At 40.4% G+C, this 21248-nt stretch overlaps 1 protein-coding gene across 8 annotated transcripts in view; it reads left to right on the forward strand.

Annotated features, from left to right (window-relative positions):
- Positions 1-21248, forward strand: part of PIP5K1B (phosphatidylinositol-4-phosphate 5-kinase type 1 beta) — a 338893-nt gene that overhangs the window by 206894 nt on the left and 110751 nt on the right. For all 8 annotated transcript variants that reach the window (XM_044939944.2, XM_044939943.2, XM_044939940.2 and 5 more), the window contains 3 exons: positions 16842-17053; positions 19561-19644; positions 19768-19816. In XM_044939944.2, coding sequence (XP_044795879.1) covers positions 16842-17053; positions 19561-19644; positions 19768-19816 — 345 coding nt within the window. The remainder of the gene's footprint in view (positions 1-16841; positions 17054-19560; positions 19645-19767; positions 19817-21248) is intronic.

A 21248-nucleotide genomic window follows, 5' to 3' on the forward strand; every position in this document is an offset into this window, starting at 1 on the left:
TATTCCTAAGTATTTTATTCTTTTCATTACAATGGTGAATGGAATTATTTTTTTAAATTTCTCTTTCTGTTTTCTCATTGTTACTGTATAGGAATGCAAAGGATTTCTGTGTGTTAATTTTATATCCTGAAACTTTACTATATTCATTGATTAGCTCTAGTAATTTTCTGGTGGAGTCTTTAGGGTTTTCTATGTAGAGGATCATGTCATCTGCAAACAGTGAGAGTTTTATTTCTTCTTTTCCAATCTGGATTCCTTTTATTTCTTTTTCTGCTCTGATTGCTGTGGCCAAAACTTCCAAAACTATGTTGAATAGTACTGGTGAGAGTGGGCACCCTTGTCTTGTTCCTGACTTTAGGGGAAATGCTTTCAATTTTTCACCATTGAGGATAATGTTTTCTAAGGGTTTGTCATATATAGCTTTTATTATGTTGAGGTATGTTCCTTCTGTTCTGCTTTCTGGAGGGGTTTTTTTTTTTATCATAAATGGGTGTTGAATTTTGTCAAAGGCTTTCTCTGCATCTATTGAGATAATCATATGGCTTTTATTTTTTAATTTGTTAATGTGGTGTTTTACATTGATTGATTTGCAAATATTGAAGAATCCTTGCATCCCTGGGATAAAGACCACTTGGTCATGATGTATGATCTTTTTAATATGTTGTTGGATTCTGTTTATGCAAGGACTTTTAAAAGCTTCCTACCTATAAATCTTTTATTAAAAGAAAAAATTTTTTTAATAATTGTAGATTTGCATGCGGTTGGAAGAAAAAGTACAGAAAGATCTCATATACACTTTACCTAGCTTTCCCAATGGTAACATCTCATAGCACTTTTGTACAATATTGCAACTAGGAAATAGACATGGGTACAATGCAGGGATCTTTTTCACATTTCACCAGTTTTATGTGCACTCATTTGTATGTGTGCATGGGTATGTATGTATATAGTTTATGCAGTGTGATGCATATATGTATTTCTGAAACCAACATGGTCAAGTATCTTGACAGGCAACAAGTGACAATTCTTGACACAAATCCTTCCTGCCCCTGTTTTATATGTAGCCACACACAGCTTCCTCGTCCTGCCCCTCCCCAGTCTCTTGCAGCCATCAGTGTTTTCCGTCCCTTCAGTTTCATCATTTCAAGACTCATACAGGTGTAACCTCTGAGGAACGTTTTTTTACTCAGCATAATACCCTTGTGATCCATTCAAGTTATTTTGTATACTGGTGGTTTGCCCTTTTTTTATTGCTGAGTTTCATGGTATGGATATACCACTTGCTGAATAACATGTAGTTTTCTTTAGTTTTTGACTGTTACAAATAAAGCTGCTATGAATATTTGCATAAAGGTTTCTGCGTAAGCACAAGCTTTCATTTCTCTGCCGTAAATGCCCAAGTGCAGCTTCTTTGTTGTATGGTAAGCATGTGTTTACTTGGGAAGAAATTGCTAAACTTTTTCAGAGCAGCTGTACAATTTTGCATTCCCACCAGCAGTGTATGAGTGATCTAGTTTCTTTTCATACCCACCAACATTTGCTGTTATCACTGTATTTTATTTTAGCCATTCTTATAGGTGTTTATTTAAGTCTGTTGTTAAAAAATTACTTAAGTATATACTTCAGCAAAGCAAAAGATAAATCCAATAAAGAAGTAGCTTGGGGATATAGGAAAGAGGGGTAAAAATGAAACAGAAGAACTTACCATTAAGTCTAAAGGCTAATCATACATCTCCGGGCCTTAATGTAATTGCTAGGGATTTCTGAGGAGAGGCCCAAGGTATAGGACTTTAGCACTAATAATATGCTGTGACTTTAATGCTCATAGCACTTGATCTAACTCTGTTCTATAGCCTTTGGTATTTCTACATTATATTGTGATTACGTGGGTACATGTTTTATTTGCCTACTAAAATCTGCTCTCTAGGAGAATAGGAATTGTGTGATTTCACTTTCCTACCCTTCAAATCACTTAGCAGAATAGCAGATGTCTTAGTGTTAGTCCTTTTTTTTTTTTTACCGCTTTCTATAGTTTATTTCTTTGCTAGCCTATTCAGTAGGAGAACTTTTTTTGTAGTTAAAAAAAATTATTATCACTTATTTGGCTGTGTCGGGGCTCAGTTGCGGCATGTGGGATCTCTGTTGTGGCACAGAGGCTTAGTTGCTCTGTGGCATGTGGGACTTTAGTTCCCCGACCAGGGATCAAACATCCCCTATATTGGAAGGTGGATTCTTTTTTGTTTTTTTGTGTGTTAGTCTTTTGATGTCCATGGGTCACAAAGAGTCAGACACAATTGAGTGACTAAGCACAGCACAAGAGAAAACAACATCTTTGAAATGATAACTCTTACCTAATTGATAAATATAATAAGAGCAAGCTTTGATAATAGTGTACCAATGGTCTGATATGAAATAGACCTAGAGTTAATCATCATATCAGTGTTGTGGATTGGAAGATAATTGAAGTCCATTTATATTGCTTATGTGTCTAGTGTCTGTTGTTGTTGTTTAGTCACTAAGTCATGTCTGACTCTTTCACGACTCCATGGTCTGTGGTCCTCCAGGCTCCCCTGTCCTTGGGATTTCCAAGGTGAGAATACTGGAATGGATGGCCTTTCCAGGTGACTCAAATGGTGAAGAATATGCATGTGGCTCCCTGTAAGGCCAGAGACCAGGTTTGATCCCTGAGTCAGGAAGATCTGCTGGTAAAGGAAATGGCAACCCACTCCAGTATTGTTGCCTGGAGAATCCCTTGGACAGAGGAGCCTGGTAAGCTATAGCCCACAGGGTCACAAAGAGTCGGACCTGACTGAGCGATGAACACACTTTTTGTCCAGCTGTGGCACCGGCTGCATTTCAGCATTCATGCAGGTGTGTGATAGAAAGGGGCTCCACTTGCAGTAACACACGGGGCAAGATGGTCAGTACTAGAGAATTTCAGGGTAGCTGCAAAAATCAAAATACTCATCTGTGTTGCTGTTCATACCTGACTTTCTACTCAGCAAGAGATACCTCAGTTTGAGCCAGACAAGTAATTCTCAGTATTTCAAAACCAGCTATTCCAGTTTTGGGTAGAGGGAGAGTTCTGTCTTAGAAATAACCTGTAGGTAGATACCAAAGTAGCTTAATACCCAAGGCATGATTTTGTGGACAGGAAGGACACACTTCCAAGGCCCAGTTCATCTCTAGATTGTTTCCATTAACATTTATTATGGACTTGCTCTGAGCCAGGCAGTGCTTGACATCACAGATAGATTGTCTCATTAATCCTCACAACAGCCCTTCAGAGTGAGTGCCATGATTCTGTTTTGACAGATGAAGTGGGGACTCTGGGGAGGTTCAGCTTCCCCAAGCCTGCAGAGCTTAGATTGCTGGAGCCAGGACTCTTTGGTTCCAAAATCCAGGTTCTTTCATCTGTACATTCTCTGTAGTAGGAGTAATGGAGGAAAGTCTGCGGAAATGAAAGTGTTTAATTGATAACTTGGATGCAAACAGGATGGGTTGGAAGTGCCTGGTAATGGGTTTTCTAGCTCTAACACAGAGCTGGTGAGGATTTGATGCAGGAGGTAAGAAAGGACTCCATCAAAATAGAGAACTTGGTTTGGACAGTGCAGTGAATTAATGAAGTGTCTCACAACCTACTTGAAGGAAGGAGGCAAAGAGGAACATAGTGCCAAGTGACTGAGAACCACAAAGTAAAATTAGTAATCCAAACATTTAATTTGGAAAGTTTAATGAAAAACATAATCAAGCCCATTGACACTTGCCAACTGTTACCAACATGTGTGCATGTGAAATCCTATTAACTTAAAAGCAAAACTTCTTTCTGAGAAATGTGATGGTTTACAGTGGAGTTGATTGTTTTTCCAGTCTGGCAGAGAGGGAGATCAGGGACACAAAGTATGTCGTTGAATCCTGTGTAGCAGCTTTTAAGAATCCTCATTAACTCCAGAATTGGAAGGATTATTGAGCCAGTAGGGTTTTTTTTAACCCTCACTTCAAACCAAGTGGAACGTTGTAAGAATGTCTACAGTAAAGAATAGAAATGGGACACTGAAAATATCTTCCTCAACCCCTTTAAAACTCCTTTACTTTTTCTTCCTAAAAGCAATATGACCTAAGGATTAGAGAGCTCACCTACATCCTGAGGCCTGGCAGTGGTGGTGCTGTATCTCCCTAACTTGCATTATAAGTCAATTGTCACATGTAAATAAATATAAATAACAGTGATGCCCATTCAAGGTAACTGAAGTCTTTGGGCTTTATGAAATAAATATAGTATGTGAGGGTTTCCTGCTTTTGTGAGAAAAGAACCTACCTGTCTTTTGATTTTGTTGATGACCCTAGGTCTAGAGGTGAGGTCAATGGAGGCCCCAAGTGGGAGGACTCACAGAGAATCTGAGGGCAGGGAGCAAAGGGAAGGAAATGTCCCCACGACCATATCCTCCTCCACTGGGGAAATCCTGGGAAACCAGAGCACAGAGAGCAGGAAGAGGAAGTGGCCATGGAAGAGTTGGGGCATGATGGTAATATCCCTGGCTTTGAAGATGTGTCTGGAAAGGCTATGAAGTTGGCCAGGGTGGATCTGTTGTGGATGCCAGGGTAAGTCTGTCACACAGATGACCATGTAAGTTAGAGTCGTAAATACTCCAGCCCAGGGAGACAGAGGGGTGGCAAACCCCAGCAACTAACAAAATGGAGTTGACCTTCCATAGTTTAGGAGAAATTTCTGGAATCTGGTAAGAGACTGAGTTCCAGAGACTTCGGAAGTATTTGAGAGTTTTCAGGGCCTGGGAAAATGTTACAAAGTTTAAAAACTGGTTCAGAAATATGCCCTGGGGAAACGCTTTTAAAGAGTGAAATCAGTTTGATTTTTACAGGGCTTTATTTTATTCATTCAGTATTCAGTGCACATTTACTCAAATACTCATATTCTGGAAAAACAGGGCTTCCTTGACTGTGTTGGGAAAGGCAGGGTACTTCTTGGGCCACACTTTGGTTCTAGTTCTTTCCCAAAAGATCAGCACTTACTGGCCTCTGAGAGGCTTTGGCTCATGTGCACGGCTCTTCGTCCCTGTCCCCATCAGCCAGCACACTTTATATGCCTCCCCTCTCCTGCAAGTGACTGTCCCTTTGATGTCACCAGTGTTCCTCCTTCAAAGACATTTTTTAATTGAGTATTTCAACCCAGCAAGTGTAACACTTCTCTCCTCATTTTTGTTCCTCAAAATTCTACCCTCTACATTGTGAGGTAGAAAATCTCCACGGGAGAATTTCTTTCTCCCCTCTTAAGAGTGAAATGGCCAAGGACAATCTGTTTTTAATGAATTTATTAAATTTCAACTTTTTATAAAAGATGCATCTGTGCATTTGTGTACACGTACACTTGGGGAAAAAATATTTTAAAAAGAATGCATAGTCCACTGGATGTATCAGTTGTCCTTAGGTAGTAGGGCTGCAGGGAGGTTAAAACCTAATCTTTATTTAAAGTGTCCTCATCCACCCTGAAAGTGAGCCTGGCTGCAGTCTGATCTTGTTAACATCCTCTCTTCATTTCTCCACATGAAGACCTCATTTTTTAAACTTCACTTGTGTTCGGTCAACCCCAGCTGTTCCCAAAACAAACCATTCTAGACGCCATCTCATTGTTTGCTACATTTTCACCTGATAATCGGGCTTCAGATGGTATGGACGTTCTCTGTAGGTGGAGACTCACCAGCCTCTGATATTTCTGTTTATGAAAGAGCTATATAACTTTTTCTAGATTATTAGCAATAGAGAAAATATGTCAACCACTTCATTCTCCAGGAGCAGAGAAAGCAGTGGTTTGGGATTACAAATTTACTTTCTGTGCACTCAGCTGCGTAGGAAAATTAGACTCTCTTAATTTTTCCATGACTACTCTTTTTTCTTTTTTCATTTTTATTATTTCTTTGGCTGTGCCAGGTCTTAGCTGTGACGCCTGGGATCGTCAGTGCTTATTGCTGCATGTGGGATCTTTAGCTGTGGCATGCAAACTCTTAGTTGTGGCATATGGGATCTAGTTCCCTGACCAGGGGTTGAACCCAGTCCCCTTGCATTGGGAGCATAGAGTCTTAACCACTGGAAAACCAGGGACCACTGGACTTTTCATGACTACTCTTGCTCACTAAAATCCACAGTCTTGTACTTGCCAATTATTATTTGTCTCTCCAAATTTAAACGTTCGTGTCTGAATTTAAATAATAATCTTACTCAAAATTGAACTCCCTCTCAGGACTGGTGTAGACTAACCTTTTATCAGTCCATTTTGTTAGGTAAACATCATCAAACATGTAGGGTGTGGATCACATCTTGACACAGAGACTAGAATATTGCACCAGAGCATATTGCAGAATATTGCACTTTATATTCTATTTTCACCTCAAACCCTCACCCTCATGCTCTGTGGGACGTAGCACTGAGCTGCCATCTTGTACTTTCCTTAATTTTGACCGTGTACATATATAGTTGTTTCTTAATTAAAATGCCTCAAGACCCCAAAGAATTCATTTCTAGTGATGCCTCCCGCAATCTGGGTTTCCTGTCACTTCTTAAAACTTACCCTATGGGTAGGTACTTATTGTTCTTCATAAATTGTAAGCTTTTCAGTACAAATGGAGACTTTCCCACACCTGAGATTCTGCCTGTCCTGTGGAACCTTGAATGATCTCAGAGCATGGCTTGGCTTGATTTCTCTGGCTTCAAACCATCACTGGAATCTCAGTTGACAAATCCTTCCTTACCTTCCTGCTAAATTAACTACATGTCATTCAACAAATAGTTTCTAATTCTTGCCCTGCATATGGCTCTGTGCTAAGTCTGTGGGAGAGAGAAAAGTGAATAGGGTATGGCCCTTGCCTCAAACCTTAAGGCCACACAATTGAGGTTTTATTTATTGTGGACAGATTCTCCCCTTCTTCCTTGCTCTCTTTGTTTATTAAAGTGAAGAGGAGAGAGAGGAGGACTTTTTTCCTCTTTACTCAGAGACAGTTCACCGCAAGGAGTGGACTGTAGTAGGTGGTGAGAAGGTGTCAGAAATTGCACCTCGTACATTGAAGCGGGCATGGAAACTTGGGCCATGAGTGGCCTCTGAGTCTCACTGGACAGCTTATCAGCCCAGTTTCTCAACTGTCCCATCACTTAAGCCACAGTGAAGCAAGTCACTTCTAGTGATGGCAACTAGAAGATAGAATGGGAAGTACTTGACAGTTTTAATGTTACTTTTAAATATGTTTATAAAATAATTTATTAAGATACAGTAATGTGTAAAAATAGTCTCTATAAAGAAAAGATCCATAATCCATCTAATATAGAAGCTGAAGAATATATATGTTTTCATTCATACATTCATATACATATTAATAGATTGATACGGCTTTTAAAATAATTGATTTTCTAGTGCTATAAGGTATGCTTCTATTTCTTTAAGCTTTTTAAGTGAGCAAAAAAGACTTTTTTACATGTTTATCAAGCACAGCTTGATATTCTAAGTCACCACATTAGACACAGTGAAAAACCACATTATTGCCATCACTAAATTAGAGATTGAATATTTATTTCAGTCTGCTCTACCAGTCAAAACTGCTTGGCTTGTCACAGCCTGTTTTTTTCTCTTTATCATATTAGCAAAGAACACTCTGAGCTGTATTGAGGAAATTAAATTAAATTTAAAAGACAACTTTCGGCTTTAACTGAACTTGGACATGCAAGTAATTCTGGGGCTGTATTCCAAGGAGCCTACTTGGGAAGGAGTGGCATAGCCTTGCATTCATTTTACCCTAAGCCAGTGCATCCAGGAATGTCTACTTGCATAAAAACTTCAGGATACTGTTTTGTCTTACTGAATTAACATAAATGTTTTTGCCAATCATTTTGCTCAAATAATCCCTAGTTACTAAAGACTCCTTTTTAAAAAAGTAACTACAACCTCTTCATCATACCTGTAGAAAATTAATAATTCTTACTAGTCAGTGTTCAAATTTCTAGTTGTATCTGGGGGAAAAACCCTTTTTTTATAGTTTGTATCAAGGTTTAAATAGGGTCTACTGGTTAACCACTCCCCTTTACCCTGGTCATTTATTATTTCATTGATACTTGTTGAAGAAATTGGTTTGTATATTCCATTGTCCAGATTCTACTGGTTATGTTTCTCATAATTTCTTTCAGTATACACCTCTTTCCCCTTTCATTTCCTGTAGATTGGTTGTTGAATCTAAATGTTTGACGACTAACTGGATGCTTTAATTCATTCAGTTCAGTTCAGTCGCTCAGTCATGTCTGACTCTTTGCAGCCCCATGAATTGCAGCACACCAGACCTCCCTGTCCATCACCAACTCCTGGAGTCCACTCAAACTCATTAGGTGTTATAAAATGGTGATGTTCTTATTTTATCATGCATTAGTTAGACTGCTCAAAGGATTTCTAAACAAGAGAGTGCCAAGCACATAGCTGTTGTTGTTCAGTTGCTGAGTCATGGCTGACTCTGCGACCCCATGGACTGCAGCACACCAGGCATCCTGTCCTTCACCATCTCCCTGAGTTTGCTCAAACTCATGTCCATTGAGTCAGTGATGCCATCCAGCCATCTCGTCCTCTGTTATCCCCTTCTCCTCCTGCCTTCAAAATTTCCAAGCATCAGGGTCTTTTCCAGGGAGTTGGCTCTTTGCATCAAGTGGCCAAAGTATTGGAGCTTCAGCTTCAGCATCAGTCTTTCCAGTGAATATTCAGGGTTAATTTCCTTTGACTGGTTGGATCTCCTTGCAGTCCAAGGGACTCTCAAGAGTCTTCTCCAACACCACAGTTCAAAAGCATCAATTCTTCAGTGCTCAGCCTTCTTTATAGTCCATCTCTCACATCCATACATGACTACTGGAAAAACCATGCTGCTGCTGCTGCTGCTAAGTCGCGTCAGTCGTGTCCGACTCCGTGCGACCTCATAGACGGCAGCCCACCAGGCTCCACCGACCCTGGGATTCTCCAGGCAAGAACACTGGAGTGGGTTGCCATTTTCTTCTCCAATGCATGAAAGTGAAAAGGGAAAGTGAAGTCACTCAGTCGTGTCCGACTCTTCGTGACCCCATGGACTGCAGCCTCCCAGGCTCCTCCATCCATGGGATTTTCCAGGCAAGAGTACTGGAGTGGGGTGCCATTGCCTTCTCCCGGAAAAACCATAGCTTTGACTATATGGACCTTTGTCAGCAAAGTAATGTCTCTGCTTTTTAATATGGTGTCTAGGTTTGTCATAGCTTTTCTTTCAAGGAGCAAGTGTCTTTTCATTTCATGGCTACAGTTGCCGTCAAGCACATAATAGGTGCTCAATAAAATTTTTAATGACTTGATTAATTTCCATAAGAGCCCCCCAACATGGAAAATTATTAGAAATTCTGCTTGCCTTAAATCTGATCAAAGAGCATCTTTTTCCTCCTAGAATCATCATCCTTCTCCACTTTGCATAAGGCATGGTTTACAGATGAATTCTGTTATATTGCCCCTGTGAATATCTCCTGGTGCTGGGAACCATTTTTTAAAAGATTTATTTATTTTTTGGCTGTGATGGGTCTTCTCTGCTGCACAGACTTTCTCTAGTTGCGGTGAGAGGAGCATACTCGTTGTTGCCATGCGCAGGCTTCTCTGTGCAGTGGTTTCTCTTGTTGTGGAGCACAGGCTCTAAGCTCACGGGCTTCAATTGTTGCAGTGCAGGCTCAGTAGTTGTGGCTTGCTGACTTAGTTGCTCTGTGGCATGTGGGATCGTCCTGGATGAGGGATCAAACCGGTGTCCCCTGAATTGCAAGGCAGATTCCTAACCACTGAAATGCAGGGAAGCCCAGGTACCATTTTTAAAATGGAGCCATTTTTCAGCAGTCTTTTGGACTTACCTGATTATCATCCTTTCTCAGTCTTGTGCCAACTTAACTTCACATATCTTACAGATTGGAAGAGCAGAGAAATAGAGGACAGGAAAGCTAAGGAAGCCCTTAAATGTGTTTCAGAACAGAGCCTCCAACGTAAACTCAGCACCAAGCACTCTTGGATGCTTAATGGGTCTTTGAAGTTGACCCAGCCTGTGACATGCCCTTTTTTGCAAACGCTTCCTTAAAAGAAATGTGATACTCTTACCAGATTCCAAGCTCAGCCTAGTTTATAGAAAACAAGCTTGCCTTTTATCTGCCATTTAGTTGTGTGCCTACAAAACAGTAAATTCAGAGTCTCTAAATAACAGCTTGATTTTTGTCCTTGACAAAGTGGATATAAATACTTCTGGTGTGGGAAGGTTTGAGAATACTGTAGGCTATTATCTTTATTTATTTATTTTTTCTGACAACATAGAACACAGAATCACAGTAAATGCTTTCAGTGCTGAAGATTTTTCACACGCATTGTAATTGTGAAGCGCAATATCCAAGTTCTTATATTGGAGATATTAATGTAAGATGTATTGCTATACATTCTTTGCTGCTGAATATTTTGTTTTTCCCTTACTTTTTCATATGGAAAGCAGTATAAAAATGCATATTTCTGCTCTGATCAGAGTGCAAGCAGGGAGCACAAAGTAAAACAAGTCTTTGGTGAATGGAGCAGCCTCATATGTACAATAGGAAAAGCATAGATAAACGGATAGTTGTATTTTATTCCATAGAGGGGTACTAATAATGTTCTTGAGTTTTCAGAGGGGAGATGTGTTCCTGATATTTTGTGTAGATCATGAGTCTAGTCTTTATGGAGGCAAGAATTGAGATAGGCTTTGAAAAACCAGTAAGGTTTGAAATGAGGACCTTTAAGAAGAAACAGCCTGAGCATATTTAGGGGTAATTATGGGATTTCAGTTTGACTAGCCTGGGCGGTGTCTCTAGACAGGTGGTAAATAGCAGATGTTGGCTGGGGCCACAGTAGCAAGGATCTCAGTGTCACCTGAGCAATGGTGAGAGACCGCAGGCTTTGAGGAGGGATGTGAGGTGACCTGGTCAAGTGAAGGGGTCAAGAATGAATCAGAAAAAGAAAGGGAAGTTGAAATCCAAGTATTAGCAAGGAGGATGATTTTGATTATGGAAGCTGCAGGATTGGGAAACGTAATGAAAGGAAAAGGAGTCGTGGAGTCCAAAATCCACATTAGGATGATTTCAGAGAAAAAGTGAGAAAGAAGAGTTGGAGGTTGCACGAAGCTGGTGCTCTGTGACAACCTAGAGGGATGAGATGGGGAGGGAGGTGGGAGGAGGGTTCAAGAAGGAGGGGACACATGTCTATCTATGGCTGACTCATGTTGATGTGTGGCAGAAACCATCACAATATTGTGAAGTAATTATCCTCCAATTAAAAATTAAATTAAAAAAAAAGTTTGGGGTTGCAGCAGGACAGTGTACAGAAATGTCCAGCAGAAGGCTATGGGAAATATACGGGACTGGAACTTAGGCATTCAGTTCAGATTAAAGATAGCATCTTAGGAGCTGTCTGTGGACCAATGATAGTTGGAATCAACCCCTAAAATATTCTTAAATCTATCCATGTCTCCCTTGAGCTCCCCTGCTGCTGTGTCATTCAAGTACTATCATTTCTTACCTGCTCTATTGCTGCTTTCTCATAGTTAAAAGTAGGTCACCATTTTGTGTGGTATCTCCACAGCACCCTTATTTTTCCTTCCAGGCCTTACTTCAACCTGTGATGCAAAGCTTGTGTAATTTTGAGGATGGTGTAGTTGTCTGTTTTACTTACCCCTGAAGATCTGGCAACTTCCGTGGGGCCTGGCACAGACTAGACACTCAACTTATTTTTTTCCAGGGTACTAAATGAATGTCACTATAGAAAAGTAGGAAAAGAGGAGTTGAAGAGAGAACTCTGGTGAATATTCTTAGAGCATAGAGGAAAGTACTGGGAAAAACAAATAGGAAGGCAAAGAACCAAGAGAAGATGGGCCTTATAGCTAAGGATGAGTAGAGAGTCCAGTGGGGGTGGTTTATTCTACAGGTGGTGGAGAGCAAGGGCAATAAGAAGAACTAGCACATACTGGATGCTTTTTCTATGTCTTAACTGTCCTAAGACTTCACGTGGATGAACTAATCTTCACACTAACTCTGTGAGGTAGGTGTCCCTATTATTTCTATTTTATGAACGAGGATACCAGGCCCAGAGAGACTATATACTCTGCTCAAAGACAAACCAATGGGGGAGCCATGAGTCAAACCAGGCCACCTGGCTCTCAGGCATGGAGTCTTCTCACCATGCAGTCATGCTGGCTCCATCTAGTTGAGGAGCAGAAAGCAGTGTGCAGCGGGCTAAGGGCTATGGCACAGAGGATGGAAAAGGAAAAAGAACACCCCTCTTTCTGACCTTTGTCTGTGAAAGGAGCATAGCGTTGCCTGCTGTTCTAAGCTGTGGCATCTCCCATGTTAGGTCACCAAGTCTACAGAGATTGTATGTGAATGAGAGCCCCCCTGATGCAGCACCAGCCATGAAAGCCTAGAGGATATTCTTTATCTTGGAAGAAGTAGTTTTGAGCACGTCTTCAGGATAATGTAGCAGCTGCTTTGACGTTGGCTTTTTTTTGTTGTTGTTAACCACATTCCAGTATTATTACTGACTTAAAATAGTCCTTGAGAAAGAAGAGAAAAAATAATCTGGCTCTAAGGATAAAAAAACACTGTGGTATTTCAACTTACTTTCAGTTTTGCATATGTCTGTGAATCCTTCCTGCTTTCTCTTTTTCACAGGTGAGGGAGTAAGGTCTGGCCCAGCTGGATGGGAAAGCACCTGTGTTTGCCTTGCAGCTGTTTTGCAAAGCAAATGCACGGGTACAGGATCCACCAGCAACAGTGAGGTCAGGCCGACAGTCTGGGAAAAAAGCGTGCACCTGAGTGGCAGACTAGACTGGTGTCTGTCGTGTTGCAGGATGTTGCACCCTCTTAACACTCACATGTTAAGGTTCTGGCAGATTTATTGATTCCTTTCATTAACGATCCGGGAAGATATGAATAACAACTATTTTGTTCCTAATTGATGCACATCTGCTGTGCACATGACTAAAATCTGTTCCCAGAATTTTTCATTGCACAAGTTTGGGAATTTCATTTAAAATATACGTCTATATATTTATCTTTTTCTTTCTTAACATTTGTTATGGATGGTGGCTTTCCCTAAGCCCAAATCCAACTATCATGCTCAGATTTCCACACAATAGGAAGATAACTTATCTTTTTTTTTTTTTTTTTAAGACTTTCACTTGGAAAGTAGAAACCTGGCCTCTTGAGGACAATCCAGACCCTTCAGAGATGTTGGCAATCCAATTAAAAAGTACAGAGAAATCTAATCTCTGTCTCAAAATATTTATAGCTTTTTCTTAGTTAATTCTCTCTAAGTTTTGGCTTGTATGTTTTTTTAATAAAGCCAGCCTGATATTTGACCACATAAAGCATTGAAATTGCTTCTTGCTTTGTCCAGCCTGACTTCACATCACTTATAAAATACACATGTTCTCTGTGGCCTGTCCTTGAGCAAGAAAGGAGACTACAGGTACAGATAAAGCCATTGTTTGAATAGTGCATTAGACAATTATTGTAAGAAACTTTAAGAAAAATTATTGTATAAAGAAAGCTTATTTATAAGCAGAGTTAATACTTGGGTGCTTTGCAGAGAAAAATTAAACAAATATGACGGTGTCCAGGAGTGCCTTTCAGTTTTCACTCTGGAGGCCTGTGAAATGTGTAGAACATTGTCTCAGAGACTGACTAGAATTTGCTCTTGAAGCCAGGTCACTGCTTTGGGGTTACCAGTGGACACTTGGGGCTGTACAGAGCACAAGGCTGTGATTTTCACCCACGGAACACAGGACTGTTCCCTCAGGCAGATTGCGAGGCCATTATTTTATAGCACATTGGCCAGAATTGCTGTGTCAGCCAACCTTTTCCTGTTGAACATCCATGCAGTGCTCCTCGGTGCCATGAACCCAGAACTTCTAAAGGAATTGGGACACACCAAAGGGATACTAGCAAGCAGGCTGGAAGTGCAGTCATATTTTTGTTGGCTTTTTATGAATGTCTGTTTTCAGAAGTATAACCCCAGGGTGTCTGCTTCCAGCTGACACCTCACATGTGAGCAATGAGTTGTAACCATGATGATAACTAACAATGAACTGAGCACTTTCTTTGTGTTAGGAATTTCTCTAAACACCTTATCTGCATTACCATATTTAGTTTTCACAAGCACCCTGTGCAGTAGCTAATGTTATTGCCACCATTTTTACTGAGGAGGAAACTGAAGCCTGGGGAGGTGACATAATCTACCTAGGGTCACAGAGTTTGTGCACTGTGTCCTGCGTGTCCGTCTCCAACATTCGTTCTAAGAAGGGACATGCCAGCACTGATACATGAGAGCAGGAAAACTGGTATCTGAAGACGGTTGTCATTGTGCAGGGTCGCATTGTCTCTGGATGGGCACTGTTCCCAAGCCTTTCTTTCAGGATGGTGGGGAATTGGAAAGGCTAAGATCTATCTATGCTTGTTTCTGTCTGAAGAAAGCATCCAGTGTCTGTTAGTGTTTTCTTTTAAGAGGCTGGGTCCTTGGCAACCCTGATGCAGGCCCGTCTTCCCCAGCTCTGTGTTGTATTCCAGAGGGGCAAGGCATGGGTGTGCCTCCATAGGGAACCAGCCAGTGAGTCTAAGGCTGCAGCGCTGGGAATGTGGTGAGGAGCTTTTCCTGTCGCCCTTCCTTCTTCCTCCAGTCTTGGAGTCCCTCTTCCTCAGGTTGGGGAAACTGGTTCCACTTTGCTGTCAGGCCAGTCTGTGATATCCTGGCTTAGAAAGTTCCAGGGCCTATACTGCTTAAATAATAAGATTCTACTCTTATCTCTTGCCTGCCTCCTTCTGAAAGTATTCAAGTCAGTTTACTGAAAGGTAAATGGTGAGCACTCAGGATTAAGTAATACTTCCAACCCACTTAAAGTTTCCTCATTGCCAGCAAAGATACATAAGACCTAGGAATAACCATATTTTCCAAAGGCCATATACGTCATAGTTCACAAAAATGAAAAGTGAAAGTCACTCAATCGTGTCCAACTCTTTGTGACCCCATGGACTATATAGTCCGTGGAATTCTCCAGGCCAGAATATTGGAGTGCATAACCTTTCCCTTCTCCAGGGGATCTTCCCAACCCAAGGACTGAACCCAGGTCTCTCTCATTGCAGGTGGATTTTTTACCAGCTGAGCCACAAGGAAAGCCCACAAAAAATAGTTCACAAAGCCTACCATTAAATGGCATCCAGTAAGTGGCAGCCCCAAGTATTTGAATCCTCAGGCCTGACCTTTCTTTGTTGTTGTTTTAGTATTCAGTCGTGTCCAATTCTTTGTGACCCCATGGAATGTAGCCTGCCAGGCTCCTCTCTCCATGGGATTTCCCAGGCACAAGATGCTGGAGTGGGTTACTATTTCCTTCTCCAGGAGATCTTCCCAACCCAGGGCTCAAACCTGTGTCGCTTGTATTGGCAGACGGGTTTTTTACACTGAGCCACCAGGGAAGCCCCAACCGTTTTTAAGTATGTCGTAAGTGTCTGATCAAAAGCAGTTGACTGAGGGAGAAGGAGAAGTGTAAGATATACACTTGAATTCAAGATATACACTTGAAGTTCAAGTGTGTACAAGTTCGAGATATACACTTGAACGGAATTCAGTGTAATGCATACGTATTCAATCCCTGGTTAAACAATTATCTATAGACTCTGATCTCCAAAGGCATTTCCTAACTAGAGTACAGAGATACATTGTCATGTTGGTTCAGGGGTAGCTATTCGCCATCAGGCTGTTCTTTCTGGGCTGTTTTGATTTCCTGAGCAGCTTTGTGTGAGAAATGCCAGGTGTCAAAAAAATCTGTTGTAGAGGAGAATCATAAACAAACCATTGGGAAAAAAACTTTATCGTATAATAGAGAATTTCCCATTTTCCTGAACTCCCCCTGAACACTCTTCCTCAGTTGAAGGGTCCTGAGTATAAGACTTACCCATACTCAAGAGCCATGTTGCTGCCTGCCTCACGTCTTGATCATGTCTCCATTTTTTTCCCCCATCTCCTTTTTCTGGCTACATCCAGCTACTTTTAATTCCTTCCCTTTCCCACTATTTGCTGAGTGGATAATTAAACAGTAAGTCCTGTTCTTTGTTGAGACCATACTTTTAAAAAAAGACTTCCTACAGGGAAACTGATGGTAACTTTGAAAGACAAGCTTTGAAAAGGGGGCCCCTGAACTTTAGGAAGATGAAAGTTTTGAGAACGGAATTCAGGTAAAAGCCCATTCCAGCTGAGTCTTCATGCTCAGGAGGGTACAGGTTTTTAGAGACCATTGATTGTTGGTTTCTGTCCTCCAGTACTTAAGGTGCTGGAGTTGACCACCTGGGTTCAGATCCCAGCACTGCCACTTTTGAGCTGTATGATACCGAGCAAATTACTTCCTGTGTGTGTCTCGATTTTTTTCATCTGTGAAACAGAGACAGTAATAGCACCTGGCTTAAAGAGTTGTGAGGACTGAATCAAAATGAACCATTTAGCACCTGGACTCATGGAAAGTGTTCAATAAATGCTTAGTAAAACGCTCATGGAGTGCTAAAGAAAGATGTACTTACTTTAGATTTGTGTAAAAATATCATCTTGGAACCATGGTGAGAGTGGTTACTGCATTTGACCTAATAATAACCTCCAGTGTTTTTACTTTGATTTTTCCTCTGTCAGCCACCCCCCTGGGAGGGAAGCAGGAGCTGCTTGTCTACGTATCTCTCTGATCCTGGGCAGATGAGAATTATAAGTCATTGGCATGATGGGCCTCCTGGTTCTTTTTCTTACTCAGGTGCTGGAAAGCTTCAAGATCATGGACTATAGCCTTTTGCTGGGGATCCACATCTTGGACCATACCCTCAAAGAAAAAGAAGAGGAAATTTCCCAAAATGTGCCTGATGCTAAGCGGCCTGGGACGCAAAAGGTTCTCTACTCAACAGCAATGGAATCCATCCAGGGTCCAGGGAAATCAGGAGACGGAATCATCACAGAGAACCCAGACACGTAAGTGCAGCCGTCTGCCCACACACCCCTTGATCATGGCAGGCGACGCCACTGGGTAATGAAATACAATCATATTCCCTTCATGGTGGCTCTTTAGGAATAGATTCCTACCTGGCACTAAAATGGATCAGGCCAGCCTAATTTCCTCTCATCCACGGATAACTGGATGAATGGCAGTTTTTTGAGTCATTATGCTTTCACCCACATGGTTTCTTTTTTCTTTTTTTTTTTTTAATTTTATTTTACTTTTTAAACTTTACATAATTGTATTAGTTTTGCCAAATATCAAAATGAATCCGCCACAGGTATACTGTGTTCCCCATCCTGAACCCTCCTCCCTCCTCCCTCCCCATTCCCTCCCTCTGGGTCGTCCCAGTGCACCAGCCCCAAGCATCCAGTATCGTGCATCGAACCTGGACTGGCAACTCGTTTCACACATGACATTTTACATGTTTCAATGCCATTCTCCCAAATCTTCCCACCCTCTCCCTCTCTCACAGAGTCCATAAGACTGTTCTATACATCAGTGTCTCTTTTGCTGTCTCATACACAGGGTTATTGTTACCATCTTTCTAAATTCCATATATATGCATTAGTATACTGTATTGGTGTTTTTCTTTCTGGCTTACTTCACTCTGTATAATAGGCTCCAGTTTCATCCACCTCATTAGAACTGATTCAAATGTATTCTTTTTAATGGCTGAGTAATACTCCATTGTGTATATGTACCATAGCTTTCTTATCCATTCATCTGCTGATGGACATATAGGTTGCTTCCATGTCCTGGCTATTATAAACAGTGCTGCGATGAACATTGGGGTACACGTGTCTCTTTCCCTTCTGGTTTCCCCAGTGTGTATGCCCAGCAGTGGGATTGCTGGATCATAAGGCAGTTCTATTTCCAGTTTTTTAAGGAATCTCCACACTGTTCTCCATAGTGGCTGTACTAGTTTGCATTCCCACCAACAGAGTAAGAGGGTTCCCTTTTCTCCACACCCTCTCCAGCATTTATTACTTGTAGACTTTTGGATCCCAGCCATTCTGACCGGTGTGAAATGGTACCTCATTGTGGTTTTGATTTGCATTTCTCTGATAATGAGTGATGGTGAGCATCTTTTCATGTGTTTGTTAGTTATCTGTATGTCTTCTTTGGAGAAATGTCTATTTAGTTCTTTGGCCCATTTTTTGATTGGGTCATTTATTTTTCTGGAGTTGAGCTGTAGGAGTTGCTTGTATATTCTCGAGATTAGTTGTTTGTCAGTTGCTTCATTTGCTATTATCTTCTCCCATTCTGAAGGCTGTCTTTTCACCTTGCTAATAGTTTCCTTTGATGTGCAGAAGCTTTTAAAGTTAATTAGGTCCCATTTGTTTATTTTGCTTTTATTTCCAATATTCTGGGAGGTGGGTCATAGAGGATCCTGCTGTGATGTATGTCAGAGAGTGTTTTGCCTATGTTCTCCTCTAAGAGTTTTATAGTTTCTGGTCTTACGTTTAGATCTTTAATTTTGCTTTCACCCACATGATTTCTTTTTTCAAATGGCTCCATAATTTAACAATGGCTAATAATGTTTTTATTCCTATTTACTACATATTCAAAACATCCTTCACAAACAGGGGGGATATACTTTGAATTTGAATAAGCATGCATTTAAGCAAATACTTGCTAGAAGTGATGTCTGCAATTCGGAACTTTTTATCTGTGTAAGAGGATTCTGTTGTCCTAGTCCTACATCCTGACAGATGTGATCACTTGGTTCAGCCAGATGTGCAGCATTAGGTTACATGTACAAAGTGCTTATTGACTAACAGAAACAGTTACAACCAAAGAAAATTGTTGAATTGGTTGACTGTATCACGTGTGTGTACTAGCCGAGCAAAAAGACTGAAAGAAAGAAATCATTTTCCTTGACTATAACTGCCTATCTTGTAAGCTTCTCCAACGGTGACTAAACCACAGACATATTTTACTTTTATGAAGGAAATTCATACATACTAAAGTTTTTAATCCTTCCTATAAATCCATCTAATAAGTAATAACTTATGCAGATGAATAAATACAGAGGAAAGATGTTAACAGTAGTTATCTTTGCATCCTTGGAATGGATTCTTTATATATTTTTATATGTATTTTTTCCTTTGTGCTCACCTATATTTTATTTAAAAATTTCACAGTAAACATATAAAAGTGTTGCATTTTTGATGGGCAGTATTTTGAAATACTTTAAAAATTCTTGCTCATGGTTTTAAAGTCAGAATAATTTTTTAATTGAATTCTTCCCATCCAACTCTTCAGAACTGGCAACTGTGGTATTATTCTCCTTCTTGGAAAGTATATCTTTCTTGATTCCCAGGAAGACTTTAGCTGAAGCCAAAAAAATAAATAAATAAATAAAGATGAGAGTCCATGATTTTTAGAGACTAACCATTTTCATTTACAGTCTATTTATTAGAAATGATTTTTAACTTCCTGTTCACATAAAATGATTTCTCTTTTGCTCTGTTCACAGAATGGGAGGCATTCCAGCTAAAAGCCATAAGGGAGAAAAGCTACTCTTATTTATGGGCATTATTGACATTCTGCAATCATATAGGTAAAAAATTGGGGGGAATAGTCTTTTATTATTTCAAAATAATTCAATGAAAGGTTCTGAGAATTCACTAAATGGGGTTGATTTTACATTCTTACTTTTATTTTTCTGTATGTTTATATTTAGATTAATGAAGAAGTTGGAACATTCCTGGAAAGCTCTTGTTTATGATGGGGTGAGTGATTTATCATGCTCCTTGTTAAACTGGATTATTTTCCTGATTTCTCAGAGACCTCAGTGTATGTCTAGGAAGCTGTGTCACTTGAAAAGGAGAGGAAACAAATATCTTTATAAACTCAGAATCTCAGGCTTAGCAGATCAGTTCAAATCTAAGAATAAAGACAACATAAATGTGAATGGCTCTTCAAATAGAGGCCATCCACGTGGGTGAACAGGTAGAGGCCAGGAAAACAAAATGATGTCTTATTTTGATGTGCAATCTAAAGAACCCAGTTAGGAGATGATGAGAAAAAGCTAAAGGCTTTTCATAGGCACTGGAAAGACAGTTGGGGAGTTGAAGTTCTCTCAAAACTAAGCTTCAGAGGGGGTTGAACCTGAATTTGATGGTAGACAGCTATAGGCTGGAATCCTACATTTAAACCGTGTTACTAACCATGTGACCCAGACACATTGCTTGCTTCTCATCTCTTAGTGTTGTTTCCCATTTATAGTAGGAAGCTAGTCATAGTACCTGTACCTCAGAATATTTCCCTGGTGGCATAGTGGTAAAAAATTCACCTCCAAGCAGGAGATGCAGGTTCAGTTCCTGGGTTGGGAAGATCCTCTGGAGGAGGAAATGGCAACCCACTACAGTATTCTTGCCTGGAAAATTCCACGGACACAGGAGCCTGGTGGACTACAGTCCATGGGGTCACAAAGTGTCTGACACAATTTAGTGTGTGCCCTGCTACACTACCTGTCTCATAGGCTGACTTGAGGGTTAAGTTAAATAATGCCGTTTGGTGTTCAACACAATGCATAACACATAATAAGGACATGGGAAGGGAAAACTTTTAAATTGTGTTGGATTTAAATATAACAAAGGTTAACTGATACAAGAATGTCTTTTGCATCCAGAAATGGCATGACTGAAGAAAACAATTATCAAAGAGCAGTCTGTCTACACACACACACAACTTCCTATCTAGAAGTTAAATGTGAACTTCCTGCTGCTTGACAGAACATTTATGGCCTCAGCCTCACTCAGTTAATAACTCAGAGTGACACTTCCAAAGATTGTATTGGTCAAAGATTTGCTCACATATTTTTTTAAGATGTTAGCAGATGCTTTTCTTTGAAAAAAAAAAAGATAAGTTATGGATGCTATTCTTCTCTGTTCCTGGAAAAGAACACTTCGCTGTCTCAGTTCTGAGGAAGACTGGTAATAACCCCTCAGCATGTCAGATCTGCATTTTGTCCACAGGCTAAGGAAATGACCTTTGTCAAAATGCACTTTTAAACAACAGGTTCACAAGTTTGTTTCTGAGAATCAAACTTAGGCTTCTTATTCAAATCAAAGACTCTTTTTGAAGAAAAGACCAAGATGGAAGGTTAGTTTTTTTCCTTCTAGCTGAGTAAAGTACCAACTACATAATGCCTTGAACATG

This window comes from Bubalus bubalis, chromosome 3 (genome assembly GCF_019923935.1).
Source record: "Bubalus bubalis isolate 160015118507 breed Murrah chromosome 3, NDDB_SH_1, whole genome shotgun sequence".
NCBI lineage: Eukaryota > Metazoa > Chordata > Mammalia > Artiodactyla > Bovidae > Bubalus > Bubalus bubalis.